Source organism: Miniopterus natalensis, chromosome 3, assembly GCF_054644295.1.
Source record: "Miniopterus natalensis isolate mMinNat1 chromosome 3, mMinNat1.hap1, whole genome shotgun sequence".
Taxonomy (NCBI): Eukaryota; Metazoa; Chordata; class Mammalia; order Chiroptera; family Miniopteridae; genus Miniopterus; species Miniopterus natalensis.
Genome location: NC_142083.1, coordinates 97,891,220 through 97,906,125, shown reverse-complemented (window position 1 = coordinate 97,906,125; position 14,906 = coordinate 97,891,220). Strand labels below are relative to the sequence as shown.

General features: G+C 56.5%; 2 protein-coding genes across 4 annotated transcripts; one reads left to right on the top strand and one right to left on the bottom strand.

Annotated features, from left to right (window-relative positions):
• The first annotated feature begins 253 nt into the window (after positions 1 to 253).
• Positions 254 to 6,065, top strand: PRSS53 (serine protease 53). The gene is given in 11 exon segments (XM_016217677.2): positions 254 to 721; positions 1,634 to 1,654; positions 1,761 to 1,923; positions 2,247 to 2,512; positions 2,656 to 2,810; positions 2,963 to 3,182; positions 3,907 to 4,057; positions 4,143 to 4,387; positions 4,474 to 4,619; positions 4,816 to 5,050; positions 5,344 to 6,065. Coding segments are annotated over 11 exon segments (2,022 nt in total). The 5' UTR covers positions 254 to 663; the 3' UTR covers positions 5,706 to 6,065.
• On the bottom strand, positions 5,632 to 14,815 carry ZNF646 (zinc finger protein 646). Of its 3 annotated transcripts, none has more exons than XM_016217673.2 (3): positions 14,499 to 14,815; positions 7,477 to 12,851; positions 5,632 to 6,222 (listed from the first exon to the last, which is right to left on the bottom strand). In XM_016217673.2, the coding sequence occupies exons 2-3, from the start codon at positions 12,767 to 12,769 to the stop codon at positions 6,110 to 6,112; spliced, it is 5,406 nt and encodes a 1,801-aa protein (XP_016073159.2). In that variant the 5' UTR covers positions 12,770 to 12,851; positions 14,499 to 14,815; the 3' UTR covers positions 5,632 to 6,109. The 3 variants fall into 3 exon arrangements, with proteins under 3 accessions (XP_016073159.2, XP_016073157.2, XP_016073158.2); XM_016217671.2 differs by lacking the exon at positions 14,499 to 14,815 and adding an exon at positions 14,017 to 14,315; XM_016217672.2 differs by lacking the exon at positions 14,499 to 14,815 and having other exon boundaries at positions 7,477 to 13,434.
• Positions 14,816 to 14,906: the final 91 nt, after the last annotated feature.

Genomic DNA, 14,906 nt, shown 5'->3' with positions numbered 1-14,906 from the left:
AACAAGAAAGAATGTACTCTGAATGTTCTTCCCCCCTGATTGAGTCTTCCAACACCAGCAAGAAAAGTGGGCACCACTGGAACTGTCTGCTGAAAAGGTGGCAGGCCTAGAGGGGTGCTGAGATTTGCCAGTCTCATGGCTAGCAAGTAGCAGAGAGCCCTGGCCCCTTGACTGCCAGCCCTGAACACACTGTATCTGAAGCAAGATGGGAGAAGGTATGTGAAATCCACTTGGACCTGGGCCTGGGAGAGAGGTGCAGAAGCTGAAATGGAAAGTGGGAACTGGGAGGGCCTGCCCATGTGTCCTTCACAGTTACAGGAGATAGTTTACTCTATGCCAGGCTCTGGTCTAAGTGTTTTTACGTTCAAAAGTTCTGAGTTTTTCAGACTAGGCACAGACAGGCTAACTGTCCAAGGTTACTCAAGGAGTGAGGGAACTGGCATTTGAACTCAGGCAGTCTGGCCATGGCTGAGGCCCAGAGAGGGGTGGTAAATAGCCCAGGGTCACACAGCCCCAGGACCAGGAGCCACTGGCTTCCTTCCAGCCTAGGAAAAACAATGACACCTGACTCCTAGCCAACTGGGGGCGGAGCAGAGGTGGAGCTAGGGAGACCCAGGTGGCCTCTCAGAGCCACAGCAGGGCGGCAGAGTAGCCTGGAGCAGCATGAAGCAGAGCTGGGGACCAGGGCTACTTATCCTGGGAGCTGTGGTCCTCATAGAGGGTGAGCCACCTGTGTTTGAGTGGGTGGGGGAGTGGTATCGTGGGGGTTCAGGGGCCACCCTCTGCTCCAGCACATCTTGTGTGTGAGGAAGACGGCCTGTGGGGTGACAGTCCACCTGTGGCGATGTAACTGTGTCTGGCTGTGTGTGGGGAGGTGTATGTGGCTGCCTGTGTCAAAATAGATATGATTTTCTTGGGCTGGATTGTCATAGTACCTGTGTGTGTACCCTGTGCCCGTCTGCCTCTCTACTTCTAGGAAGACCATAGGCAAGCTCTGGGGCCCTTTAGCCTCAGTCTCCCAGTCTTATGTCCCATCTCTCCTGGCTCAGGTGTTTAATGAGTGTGTTTGTGTGTGCCTATTATGGGGAAGAGGCAGGGCAGGGGACTCTTTGGTTGAGTCTGGCAGTTTCTGCAAAGGTGGGGGTGTCTGAGTCGTCAAAATGGGTGGGGTGAATCTCAACCTCTTAGAGCCCTCCCTCACTTGGACATGACGCGGGCCCCTAATCCTTCCTCGAAGGCCTTCATGCTGAGGGCACAATTAAGCTAATGCTCTCCACATATATAGGCTGCCTCCTGACTCAGTGGGGGGCGGGGGGGCAGGAGTTGGGGTTTCTGAAGCGTGGAAAAGGGTTGGCCTGGTCCCAAGCTGAACCCCAGGCCCTGCTCCTCAGGCCCTGAAGTGCTGAGCACAGCTGAGGGAGGAGAGTTAATTACTGAGCATATGCTCTGAGTAGGTTCCAATAAAAGCTGTTTCTGGACCTCATATAAATATTTTCACTCTGGGAGGGGCTGGTGAGGTAGCCACAGAGTCATAGACAAGGGCCCAGGGCCTGTCCTCCAACCTGTCCCCTCCACCAAAGCTGGGCCAGGTAGGTAAGGCTCCCCCAAGTCTTACCTGTGTCTCTCTCCCCAGGTCTTCAAACAGCTCAGCGTGGTAAGCTCTGGGGACATGGGGCCTGGGCCTTACTTGGGTCTGGGTCGGACCCTGGGTGAGGGCAGGATAGGGGCCTGCTGTCAGCCTGACCCACCCCTCTCTACAGCCTGTGGGCAACGTGGCCCTGGCCCCCCTGAGCCTCAGGAGGGCAACACGGGGCCTGGCGAGTGGCCGTGGCAGGCCAGTGTGAGGAGGCAGGGGGTCCACATCTGCAGTGGCTCCCTGGTGGCAGACACCTGGGTCCTCACCGCGGCCCACTGCTTTGAAAAGTGAGTCATGGCTGGGGTCCGACAGGGTTTCTGACTTTGGGGTGGGTGCTTTGGGATCAGACTCCACAAGACTAAACCCTGCCTCTAGAATAACGAAGGACTGTTTCCTAAGACGACGCCATGTGCCAGGGACTCATTATCGAGTTACTCTTCACAGCGTCACGGTAGAAGCCTCACAAACGAGAAACTGCTTGGGAGGAGGAAAGACCTTGCTTAAAGCCGCAGGCTGATATTTGTCCATTTTTCACCTACCTTGTTCTGTCTCCCCTGGTGTACTGTGCCCCTCTGCACACCATGCCTGGGCCTTGTCCCTCTCCTTCCAGAGCGGCAGTGACAGAACTGAACTCCTGGTCAGTTGTTCTGGGCTCTCTGCAGCGTGAGGGGCTGAGCCCAGGCGCAGAGGAGGTGGGGGTGACGGCTCTGCAGCTTCCCAGGGCCTACAGCCACTACAGCCAGGGCTCAGACCTGGCCCTGCTGCAGCTCGCCCACCCCACAGCACACACACCCCTCTGCTTGCCCCAACCTGCCCACCGCTTCCCCTTTGGGACCTCTTGCTGGGCCACTGGCTGGGATCAGGACACTAATGATGGTAAGTGCTGTCCTAGGCTGAAGCCCAAAGGGCCAGTCCACTTGCCCAAGGTCACAGAGCCTCAGCTGCCAACTGTTTCTGTTTCTAGTCTCCCTTGCTCCCCAGAGCCCAGACTCTGGCCCCAACCCCCCATCTCTTTCCAGCTCCCAGGACCCTACGGAATCTGCGCCTGCGTCTAATCAGCCGGCCCACGTGTAACTGTCTCTACAACAGGCTGCACCAGCCGCTGCTAGCCAGCCCAGCTCGGCCTGGGATGCTGTGTGGGGGTGCCCAGCCCGGGGTGCAGGGGCCCTGTCAGGTCTGAGGGGGAGGAGAGAGGAAGGGAGCTGAAGGGGGAGAGGCCTGGCTTTGGGCTGGGTGCTCAATCCACAGGGATGGGTGGAAGGATGGCAGAGGTCTGCCCAGGGCTGGGGCTCAGGTGTCTGTCCTTGACTCCGTTGCCCCCTCCAGGGAGATTCCGGGGGTCCTGTGCTGTGCAATGAGCCCGATGGACACTGGGTTCAGGCTGGGATCATCAGCTTCACATCAAGCTGCGCCCAGGAAGACACTCCTGTGCTGCTGACTGACATGACTGCTCATAGCGCCTGGCTGCAGGCTCGAGCTGGGGGCGCAGCCTTTCTGGCCCAGAGCCCCGAGACCCTGCAGATGAGTGATGAGGACAGCTGTGTAGGTACGAGCGGAGGCTGAAGTGCGGTGTGTGGGAACACCCAGGCCCGCAGGAGGACTGGGCAGCAGGTGGAAGCCACAGTGAAATAAATTTCAGCTTGGGATAGAGAATGGACACAGGGCACCCACAAACTGTCCTATGCTAACTAGGGGAGTTCTAAGGCCCACCCCTTTGAGCCCCTAGGGTGGGAACAGCCCCATTTAGGGCTGAGAGGCATAGACGTTTCAGAACTTTATGGGTTTGGTGATGTAGCTGAAGGTTTTTGGGGTTAGCTACGTTTCCAAGCAAGGACCAGGTGAGACTGGACGGGCAGGGCTTCCACTCAGAATTCTAGCATAAAGCGATTAACGTGCAAATTGCATGCAAAATAATTCCTGGGAAGGAAGCTATGTCTTGATGGTAAGAGAACTAGTGAGCCAAGAATTCTGGGGCAGGTCCAAGCCCAGAGGGGTGCAGACAGGTGGGGTGGAGGAATAATGAGCCGGCCACTCCCTTGAGGCTGGACCATTAGTTAAAAGCTTAGGCCCTAGCTTTTGAATATCAAATCTGCTACTTACCTGTAGTTACTAAGCTAGAAAGTCACTTAACCTCTAGGGAACTTTGGTTACAAGGGTAACGAAATAAAAGGCTGTGAGGATTTGATAGTACATGGGAAGCACTTAGCACAGGGCCTGGCAGGCAGTGAGGACTTCGCAAGAAGGCAGATGGTGTAATCCGCCTGTTTCAGCCTGCGGATCCTTGGGGAGAGGAGGTCCCCAGGCAGAAGCCTCCTCCCCATGGCCCTGGGACGCCAGGCTGAAGCACCAGGGGAAGCTGGCCTGTGGCGGAGCCCTGGTGTCAGAGGAGGTGGTGCTGACTGCTGCCCACTGCTTCATTGGGTGAGCCCCATCTCCCTCGCCTTCGTGCCCCACCATCCCTGCTGGCAGTCCTGCGCCCAATGCTGTCAGTACTGTCTCCGCACAGGCGTCAGAACCCAGAGGAATGGAGTGTAAGGCTCGGAGCCGGGCCAGAGGAACGCACCCTAAAGCAACTCATCCTGCATGGGGCTTATACCCACCCAGAGGGGGGCTATGATGTGGCCCTCCTGTTGCTGGCCCAGCCTGTGACATTAGGCCCCAGCCTGCGGCCCCTCTGCCTGCCCTACGCAGACCACCACCTGCCTGATGGGGAACGTGGCTGGGTCTTGGGTCTGACCCACCAAGGAGCAGGTATGTAGGACAGGGCCACAAGCAGCTGTCCATCCAGCCCAGAGGCCACTGAGGCAGCCGGGTCTTTCCCCCTCACCCCACCACAGGCACCAGCACCTCTCAGATAGTACCTGTCACCCTCCTGGGGCCCAGGGCCTGCAGCCGGCTGCATGCTGCCCTTGGTAGCGATGGCATCCCCATTCTGCCAGAGATGGTGTGTACCAGTGTTGTGGGTGAGCCGCCCCGCTGTGAGGTAAGCCCCAGTCCCCCAAACCTTACCCCTGGCATCCTCACCCTGCAGCTCATGTACAAGACCTGCTAGGCTTGGCCTCCAGACCTGCCTCTTATCTGAAATTCAGCCTTTTTGCCAACTGGCACCCTAGCCACTCTGCCCTTTGCAGCTGCCTGGGGGTAAGAGGAAGTCACCCAGTGTTACCTGACCCCTACAGGGCCTGTCTGGGTCACCACTGGTGCATGAGGTGAGGGGCACATGGTTCCTGGCTGGGCTGCACAGCTTTGGGGATGCCTGCCAAGGCCCCGCACGGCCTGCAGTCTTCACAGCGCTCCCCACCTATGAGAACTGGGTCAGCAGTTTGGACTGGCAGGTCTACTTTTCCAAGGAGCCGGAGCCCGAGCCTGAGCCCGAGCCCGAGGCCGAGATTGGAAGCTGCCTGGCCAATACAAGTATGTGGCCCTGAGGCCTTTGTGCTGATCCTCCCTCTCCAAACCTCTTCTGTCTGTCTAGGGAAAGATCTGTTCTGAGTCACCTCTAGGTGCCCTGAGTGGGGTGGAGCAGTAGACGGGCCCATCTGGATTCAGTTCTGGCTCTCGTCACTGAGTCGAACAGGCATCTCAACCTCCTGAACCTGTTCCCTCATCCATCGTGGGGGCCAAGTAGCACCTTCTCCCTCTTCCTTCTAGGGAGGGAAGAGAGTTGTGAGGTGAGGACACTGCCCCCCTCTTCCTCTCCCTAACAGGCCAACCAGCTGGCTGTTGACAGGTGGCTCTGGGATGCTGCAGACACATCACCACCTCTTCCCCTCTCCATTCCCCCCATCCACACACGATTCCAGGCGCTGGAGCAGCCCAAAAGCCCAGTGGGCTCTGGAAAGGAGCCTGCCCGGATTGGCAGCTGCCTCCTCTCCCAACCCTGCAGGACAGGGAGATGTCACCTGTAGATGCTTCCCTCTCGGCTCTGCTCTCCGACGCAGGCGTCCCAGCTTTCCCTGGTCTTCATCCCCTCAGATATAATCACACCAGCCAAGTACTTGGAAAATTTTCTTTTTGGAGGAGGAGGGGGGAATGGTGGTGCAATTTTCCTTTTTTTAAACTTAAATAAATTGTTACAAAATAGACTTTAGAAAATAAGTTACAAATTGTAGCAAAAGGCCCCCTTCCACAGGCAACATTCCTACCCCTGGCTCTCTAAATCTGCCTCCCCCAGTGTTGGAATCTGATTGGTGAGGGTGGCCCAGCATCACTGCAGACCCTGGCATCAGGTTTCTTACGGGATGGTCATAATGAATAGCATGGTGACAAAGGCTGGGAAAGGAGATCCTTCAAGGACAGGGACATGAGGAGAATCTCACCCCCTGCTTGGGAAAGAAGACAGATCTGGATCCTCTTTGCAAGGGGAGGGGAGAAGAGATGGGGTTGCCCAAACTACTCCTGAGTACAAGAGATCAAGCCTTTCCCTGCAACCTGCACTCTTGCCCTGTATTCTGATCTTTGGAGAATTGAAGTTCACAGGGAGAAGCTGAGGTCTGCAGACCACTGGGGTGAAGGGTCCAGGAGTGGGGTCGTGGGGGTGGATGGAGGGGGCAATGACAGGCCCACCGCTGGTGCCTTTGAGGCTCCTGGGGAGAGAGAGAAGTTACTGACTGAGGGGGCAGACACCACACAGCTTATATTCCCCCTCCCTGGCCCTGCCCATGGCCCTGCCCATGGCCCCAGGAAGCTGTATGAGAACCCCAGAGTCCTAGGACTTCCAATAATTTTCCCAGACTTGGCTGACTGGCTCCTCACTCATTCCCTTGAGGTCACAAGAATCTTTTATCCTGAAAGCCATTTCATTGGCTCTCTCAGGGGGATCTCAGCCACCATCCCTCCTTCCGTGACAATCTCTGGTCAAAGGCCCACCATCTCAGGACACCCTCCCTTGGTGGCCACTAAATGGAATGGGTCCTGGGAGATCTCTAGAGGCGGTAGAGTGAGCAAGCCCAGGGCTTGCTGAGGGAATAGGCTGTCCCACTATTCCACAGTCTCGTCTTCCAGCTTGGCTGGGTGGAGGTGACTCTGTGGAGATTCCCTGATAGAGGGAGATAGGGGCTAATGACTGTTGTTGCTACAGCTGGGCCTGGCTTCAAGGAAACCATTATCTATGACTCAGTCCTCCAGTTAAAGGTGTGCTGGCGGTAGGGGGTGTGCAGGTGGAAAGGGTGGTTTGGTTGGATCCTAAAAAGGACATTCACAGCAGAGAGAGAAGAAAAGGGTTGAATAAAGGGAAAGAGAAGAGACAAGAGGCAATACTGGTAGGAAAGGACCAAAGGTCTGGTTTTCAAAAGAGGAGGGGGAGCAGAGACCAGATGCAGGGAAAGAGGGACAGGGAGCTGGGGGCCATTCAGTGGCCTAATTTTACTGAAGCCACGAAGTCCAGTATGGGGGTGTCTCCCACACCCCATTCCTCATTCCCTGGCTCCCTGCTTACTCTAGAAAAGAGTAGAACCTAAATCATCTTTTGCTCTGGGAATCATTATTGGCTGGATCAGGAGGATTTACAGATGTAGTAGCCAAAACAAAAAGACTCCTTCTCTTTGGCTCTGGCACAGCAAGGAGCCCAGACAGCTAGCTGCCTCTGCCCCTGCCTACTCCTTACCCCATCCCACCATGCTATATCTATTTACCTGGCCCAGGGGTTCAGATTTAGGCCAAAGGCAGATCTTCAAACTAGTTTTCTCTCATACTCAAGCTGCTGGTCACCTCTTGGAATCCACGTGACTCCCTCCTCTCACTCCTTGCTCTCCCATTACATCGGGGCCAGATTTTGCCCTCCACTGTATGCCCACCTCCTCTGGGATCCTTCAATCCTCTGCCCATTCATACCCCCGTACCAGAGTTGGCCACTGTCCATTCCTCCTGGTGCTGCTGCTGGTGCTGCAGAAAGCTGATGCGGCGGCGGAAGTGGCGGGGACAACGGGGGCAGGTGAAGGGCCCCTCCTGGGGTTCATGGACCCGCCCATGGCCCTCCAGCCGGGCAGCTGTCCGGAAGGCCTTGCCACAGATGCTGCAGCGATGGCGTTTGGGGTCCGTGTGGGTCCTACCATGGTTCTTAAGGGAAAGCAGGTTGGGTAGAAGTTTGGGGCAGAGGGAGCAAGGATAGAGTCCAGTGGTGTGGGCCTTCTGATGGTTCAGCAGGCTACCGGCATGGCGGTAGGAACGTCCACACTGGGCACAGCGGAAGGGCCGCTGCTCATCTTCAGCCACTGTGGACTTTACTCCCTGCCCTCCATTAGCTCTCTCAGCATTCTCTCCAGGGGCCCTGGGGGGGTCTGCTGGGGCCTTCTGGGCTTTCCCTTGACCATTGAGATCTACCTCATCCTCTACTGCCCCAGCTTTGGGACCTCTGGCTTCCTCTATCTGGGGTGGCACCTGACTGAGGCCCCTGGCATGAGTTTGCAGGTGACTGGCTAGTTCATGTTGGGACTGAAATGTCTTGCCACAGTCAGGGCAGGCAAAGGTCTGGGCAGCTATGTGGTTGTGGCTGTGACTCTTAGTGGCCACAGGATTCAAGAACTCCTTAGAACAAAGCAGGCAATAGTGGCAGTCTGCCTTATGGGTGTGGTGGTTCAACGGGCCTTCCGATTGGCAGTAGGTCTTACCACAACGGCAGCAGGAAAAGGGGTGGCTCTCTGGCTGGAGCTGAGGGCTGCTGTCTCCAGTGTCCCAGCTATCCACATGACTCAGACTAGGTCCACTGTGCTGGCTGTTGCCAAGGTGGCAAGGACTTTTGGGGACACTGTCCCCTGACTCGTCTTCTGGCTTGGTCAGTACATGACCATGAGAAACCCAATCTCCATCATGATTCACCAGTCCCCTGTCTCCTTGCTGCCCATCTGCTTGTTCCATGCCCCAGGATACTGGCTCTGTGGCTTCTGAACCTGCTGATATGATGGGGCTATGATTCTTTTCCCCTGGCCTCATGGCTCCATACTCCAGCTGGCACACTGACTCAGTACCACCAGGTCTGTCCTCTAGTCCCTCGTCATCAGTGAGGTTCCCCTTACTGCCCTCTGTGCCATCGGGGCCTCCCTGACCACTTTTGGTCTCTTCCTCATGCTCTCGCAGGTGCCGCTCCAGAGAACCCCGGCCAGGGAAGCCCCGGCCACAGAGGGCACAGCGGACAGCAGCCCGCCGGGATCGCCCTGCTCGCCGCCGGCGGCTCTCTGAGTGCAGCCTCTGGTGGTCCTTCAAGGCCATGAGGTTGGAGTAGCTTTTGGGACAGGTGGGACAGCTGTACTGGCCTGTCTCATGGCTGCACCGGTGGTTTAGGAGGCTGCCAGCATGGCGGTAGTTCCGCCCACACCGCCCACACCGGAAGGGCCAATCTTTCCGAGTCAGTTTTCGGGTGCTCCCACCCCCACCGCGCTCCAGGTGGATCTGCTGGTGGCTAGCCAGTTGTTTCCGCAGGCGGAAAGCCTTGCCACAGTCACTGCAGCGGAAACGCCGGGGATCCGCATGGATGCGCCGGTGGTTCTTGAGGGACATGAGGTTTGAAAAGCCTTTGGAGCAGGCCTGGCAGCCAAAGTGGCCTGTTTGGTGGCTCTGCCGGTGATTAATGAGGCTGCCAGCGTGCTTGTATGACCGGCCACATACCTCGCAGCTGAAGGGCCGCTCAGAACTGGCCTCGGTCTGGCAGCCCTTCTCTGCAGTCTCCAACCTTAGCTCCATCTCCTCCCCCTTCACAGTGGTCTCCTCCCATGTCTCTTCTTTCACCCTGGTCATCTCCTCTGGAGGCTCTACTTTAAGTTCCTCTTGGAACTTCTCCACTTCTGCCTGCCCCAGCCCCATCTCTGCCACATTCTGGGGCTCACTGCTGCTTTCTGCCTCTGGGATGGGCCCCACTTGGGGCTCAGAGCCTTTGCAGCGTGGGTGGTTTCGTAGGTGATTGCGGTAGGCAGCCAGGTTGGGGTAGCAGCGGGAGCAGACAGGGCAAATGTAGTCTCCAGTCTGGTGGATTTTGCGATGGTTCACTAGGCTGCCCCCATGGCGATAGGTTTTGCCACACTGGTTGCAGCGGAAGGGACGGGGCTGGGCCTCCAGAGAAGTTTCCCCACCCTGTAAGCAGAGGCTGTCTGCAACTGTGGCACCTACACCCTCTCCAGACTTTGTGTCTCCATCCACTGCAGACAGAAAACTCACTGCGCCCTCCACGATTCCATCTGCAACTGCTTCTGTGGCATCACCTGACTCTCCCAAGTGGTTGGGAGCCTTGTCTGTGGTGTTCCCAGAACTCTGACTTTGGTGATGACGCTCCAGGCTCCCCAGGTCATCATAAGTCTGACCACAGCAGCCACAGATGTGCCCATAACCGGCTCCATCCAGCGCCTCCACCTCCCGCTGCAGCTGATTCAACAGCTCTGTTTCCGAGAGCTGCAGTGAGGTACTATGGGAGGAGGCTGCCACTGCTGCTCCTTCCTCTTCTCCCTCCTCCTCTGAGCCCTCAGTCATGCCAGAGGAGTCATGAGCCTGGCGCCGGTGAAGCCTGTAGCCAGCCCGCCCAGGGAAGATCATGCCACAGAGGCAGCAGAGGAAAGGCTGTGCTGGGGCTGCCTCCCCGGGCCTGTGGTTCTGGAAGTGGCTGCGCAGGGCAGGCAGAGAGTCAAACTCCTTCGGGCAAACGGAGCACTGATAGATGTCTGGTGGGTGGCAGGGCCTGTGGCTCAGCAGGCCGGTGGCATGGGGGAAAGAATGCCCACAGACAGAACATGTGTGGGAGACCTCAGCCTGCCAGCTAGTGACAGCTTCAACAGAGTGAGAAGAGCTGGGCTGGCCAGTGGCGGGTTTCTGGTCTTCATCCACCCCAGGGAGGCCATCACAAAAGCGTGTTCCATTGTTTTCCTCATCACCTGGGATTTCCAAGTTGTGAAGGAAACAGGCCTCCTTCCTTTCTGGTCCTTCCTCAGGACCTCTGCTCTCTTTATCACTGTGGAAACAGGCCTCATCCCTCTCAGGCCCACATTTGTCTCCTTCAGCTTGAGCCTGCAAACAGCCCCCATCACTTTCCAAGTTGCCTTTGGCTCCACTAGGACTTTCCCCTGAAGGGTCCTGGGGACAGTCTAGGCCCTCATTGTCTTCCACCAACTCCTGGGCCCAGTTCCCACCTGACGGGAGTTTGGCTTCTCCCCCACCCCCAGCACTGCCAGTCCGCCTCCAGTGCCGCCTGCTCCGCCGCCGACTGTGGCGTCGTAAATGATTCTTCATGGCAGCCATGGTGTGGAAGTGCTTGGCACAGGCCCCGCAGCTGAAGTCCCCTGTCTGGTGGGTCTGCCTGTGGTTGATAAGGCTGCCTGAGTGGCGATAGCTCTTTCCACAGTCACGGCAGGCAAATGCCCGAGGAGGTGACACCCTGGTCTCTTTCCTGCTGTTTTCCCCTTCCCCATGGGTCCGGCTGTGATGTTCAAGGCTCTCAGGGTCTTCAAAGTGCATACCGCACATGCTACATACCTGTGGTGCTGTCCTATCTGCTGCTAGGGGGACATCAGTGGCCTTCTCTTCATGTCTACACCCATTCCCCTGATCTGTACATGGGGCTGCCTTTGCTCCTACTGGGTCAGGCTCCACCTTGAGATGGCTGGGGGGACCTTCAGCCCCTAGGCCTGTGCTGCGGCGAGCAGATTTGCAATGGACCCGCACATGGTTGCGCAGAGCCATAAGGTTGGGGTACTTGCGGGGACAGAGCGAGCACTGGTACTCTCCAGTCTGATGGCTGTGGCGGTGGTTCACCAGGCTTCCCCGGTGGCGGTAAGCCCGACCACATTCATTGCACTTATAGGGGCGGTGGTCTAGGGTGGTGTTGGGAACTTCTCTCTCTTTGTGGGTGGTCTCAGCCACAGGCAAGGAAGCTGGTGGCTCGGATGGCTGTCCATCCTCTGCAGCTCCTTGTCGGGGTCTGTGATGAGCCCGCACATGGTTTTTGAGAGCAGCTGCGTTGTACAGCTGCTTAGAACAGATGGAGCAGGGATAGACGCCTGTCTGGTGGCTCTTGCGATGGTTGATAAGGCTCCCAGCATGGCGGTAAGTACGGCCACAGTCTCCACAGCGGAAAGGTCGGTACTCCTCCAGGCCACTGTCCTCCAGCTCCCCAGAGCCATTCAGCATTGGTGTACTAGGGAGTTGATCCCAACTGTTCTCATCTGTGTGCCCATTGGTGGTGGGCATCCCTTTCTCTTCCCACAGCTGCTCCTGCCTTTCTCCCTCATGGGATTGCTGGTGTTCGAGCAGCTCTTGGGGGACCCGAAAGGCACGGGGGCAGTGGGGACATTGGTAAGGCCGATATTGGGCATGGAGTCGGGAGTGGTTCTTCAGAGCCATGAGGTTAGAGAACTCCTTGAAACAGATGGCACAAGGGTAGATGCCCAGGGTATGGCTCTGGCGGTGGTTGGTGAGGCTCCCAGCATGCTTATAAGTCTTGCCACATTGACTACACTTGTACCGCCGTTCCTCCTCAGCAGGAGAGGACTGGGTGGGCTCCTGGCCCCCTGTGAAATTCACCACTGATTCAGCTAAATACTGTTCCAAATTGCTAAGGAGGCTGCTGGCTGGAGTGGGGAGCAGTGGGGCTCTGGCAGAGTTGGTGATGGGCCCCCAGTCCTCTGCACCCTCCTCAGGATTTGGCTGGCTTTCCCAGCCTTCTCTTTGTCTGGTGGGTGGATCTTCCCAGGTGTCCAGAGCTGCCCTAGGGTCAGGCCCAGAGTCACAGCCAGATGTTTCTTCGATATGTTTTTTCTGGTTTCCCCAGCTTTCCCCATGGCCAAACCTCTGGCCCCACGAATCAGTGGACACTGTCTCCCCCTGGAGGTGTGCAGTGGCTTCCTTGGGGAGGCCCTCAGGAGCATGAGTCCTCATGTGCCTCTTGAGCGCCATGGGATTAGTGAAGTCCTTGCCACAGGTGGTACAGGGGAAAAGTCCGGTCTCCTGGGTACAGTGGTGGCTGACCAAGCTCCCTGGGTGACGGTAGCCCTGCCCACACTGCTGACAGCGGTAGGGCTGAGGGATGCTGTCAGCCTCCTCACTGTCCTGGTTGGAGGATGGATGGAGCAGTTCACGGTGAGTTGACAGTTCCAGGACGCTAGAAAAGTGGTGCTGACAGTCACAGCAGCTGAGTGAGGTGGGCACATCCTCCATGGGGCAGTGTGGCAGAAACTTGGAGGTTCAGGAAGAGCAGGCAGGTGGTAAAAGCATCTTCCTCTGGTGGTGGGGCCACGGCCTAGGAAGAGGGGGCAGTGGTCAGAAGGAAGGCCGGAATTAACTTTACCTCTTGGCTCTATAAGCAACAAGTTTACCAGAGGTCACAGAGAGATTCCCCAAACAGCAATGCCCAGGGACCTGCTTTCTACTGGATCTAATCTGAAAGCACCATCGTTTAAGGACACCCTGTAAACAAGCTGCCCAAATATGGGAGCCTCCCCAGGCCTAACTCATCCCTAGAGGTATAGGTAAGTCTAGAGGGATGTAACTGACTTCTGATCGCAAACCTATTAACCTGTTCTTCAGACTAAATCCAAAAAATCTTACTGCCTTAAGCCCTCTTCTCTCCATAATTCTGAAACAAACAACGTACCTCCTGTGACATCTTAAAAGGAAACCTGAACCTTTTCTGGGCTCTGAATAAGAGATGCCTAATCCTCCCTCCTTCACCCCTCAGCTAAATAGAGTAGCCCAGAGGCACTGAAAAAGCAGCCTTTCTCCAGCTGATAGATGAGGGTCTGAGAGATGAAGTTAGGGCTCCCATTCAGAGAAGGGGCTGGCTTGTTCCCCACATCCCCTATTCCTTTCATGGTCACAAAGTCTTCTTTCTAAAAGATTCTCTTGGCCACTTCTTTCACCCACTTCCCCTGAACCCAAACTACCTCCCATCATGGAAATTCCATCCCATTTCTTGTTCTTCACCCCCTCTGCCTTTTTCTTTATGGCACCTCCGCACTACTGCCCCTTCTCAGTCTTTCTACCTCCTCTCATAATACTGATGATGACAGCAACACATGCTAACTGAGCATTACCAGGTGCCCAACACTGTGCTAAATAAAGAATACTCATTGTGTCACTTAATCTCCCACAACACATAGCAATGCCTGTATACACCCGAGCAAACCCACTGACTGAGGCAATCTTCTTTCCAAAGCCTTTGCCCTCTCCAGGGCAAGGACCCCATCGTCCCTTCTACATCACCTTGGCTTTCCGACTTTTTCTTCACTTCCCCTGGACCCCAATACAACTATCCCAGACTAACCCCCTCACTGAACCTGCTCCCCGAGCTCTCACTTCTCAAAGCCCCTTCGTTGAATCCCCTCTCCCGATCGTCTGATCTCCTTATCAAAGGAGTCCTCTCGCCTCACTGATCTTTTAGGCCAATTTCCTCTTAGGACCCCTACCTCACTCGGGTGGCCCCTTCTCGTTCCCGCCGCGGGTGCGTCCGTTGAGGACCGCGAACGGGAGCGCGCCTGCGCACTGGGACCCTCACCCTAACTGCAGCCGCGCGCCCCAAGGGGTGGCTGTGGGGGGCTCTCGCGCTCCCACACACGCACACCCCGCCAGGGCTCCCAGGAGGTGGGAAGGGAGGGAAGGAGGGAAAGGAGAAGGGGGAGAAGGAAGGAGGTAGAGTAGTGAGGGCGCAGCTGGCAGGAGCCAGGAGCCTACCCCCAGCTCCGCGGACACTTCCTATTGTTACTAGGAAACAGGAAGTGTTCTAGCCGCAAAAGCTTCCCCGCGAAACCTCCGCCTGGAGAACACTTCCTGACCCGCCTCCTAGCCCCAGTTCTACGCAGACACACTTCCGGTACTAAGCAAGAAGCCGCTAAAATGAGACTCTGACCCCGCCCACGAAGGTCAAAGCACGGCGTCCTTTCCCACTAACCTTAGCCACACTTCCGGCAAGAGCAGCTAGAATTGAAACGGTGCATACTGACTAAGCGTAGAAGAGGGAAAAAGGGTTCCGCAGTCATAGCCTGAGTACTTTGTTGTAGTTTTCGTGGGGGTCCCTGAAAAACTTCTCAATACAGGTGGGGGTGAGCTTTATGCACTCCCTGCTGTAAAGGGAAATGTCGTGGAATATAAGAGGATTTAGGCACTACACAGCTTGAACATGGCCTTTTTGTCCTCCCACTTTATAGTTTTTGGTGATCTGGCCCCGAGCTAACAGGAGCCCGGTGTACATAGTAAGCCTGTCCGGCGTCCTCTGTCTTTAGCACCCACGGAGACTCCCTGCAATTTACTTCTCCGCCACCCTCCGTAAAGTTTGCTTTCCTCCGGGTCGGTGAGGCTC

Bases quoted from the DNA above. Each gene is read 5' to 3' on its own strand.
- ZNF646 (XM_016217673.2), bottom strand. From the start codon at position 12,769: ATGGAGGATGTGCCCACCTCACTCAGCTGCTGTGACTGTCAGCACCAC. The intron at 6,223-7,476 runs GTACGGGGGTAT...CTCTCTCCCCAG, and splicing joins ATGGACAGTGGCCAACTCTG to GAGCCTCAAAGGCACCAGCG.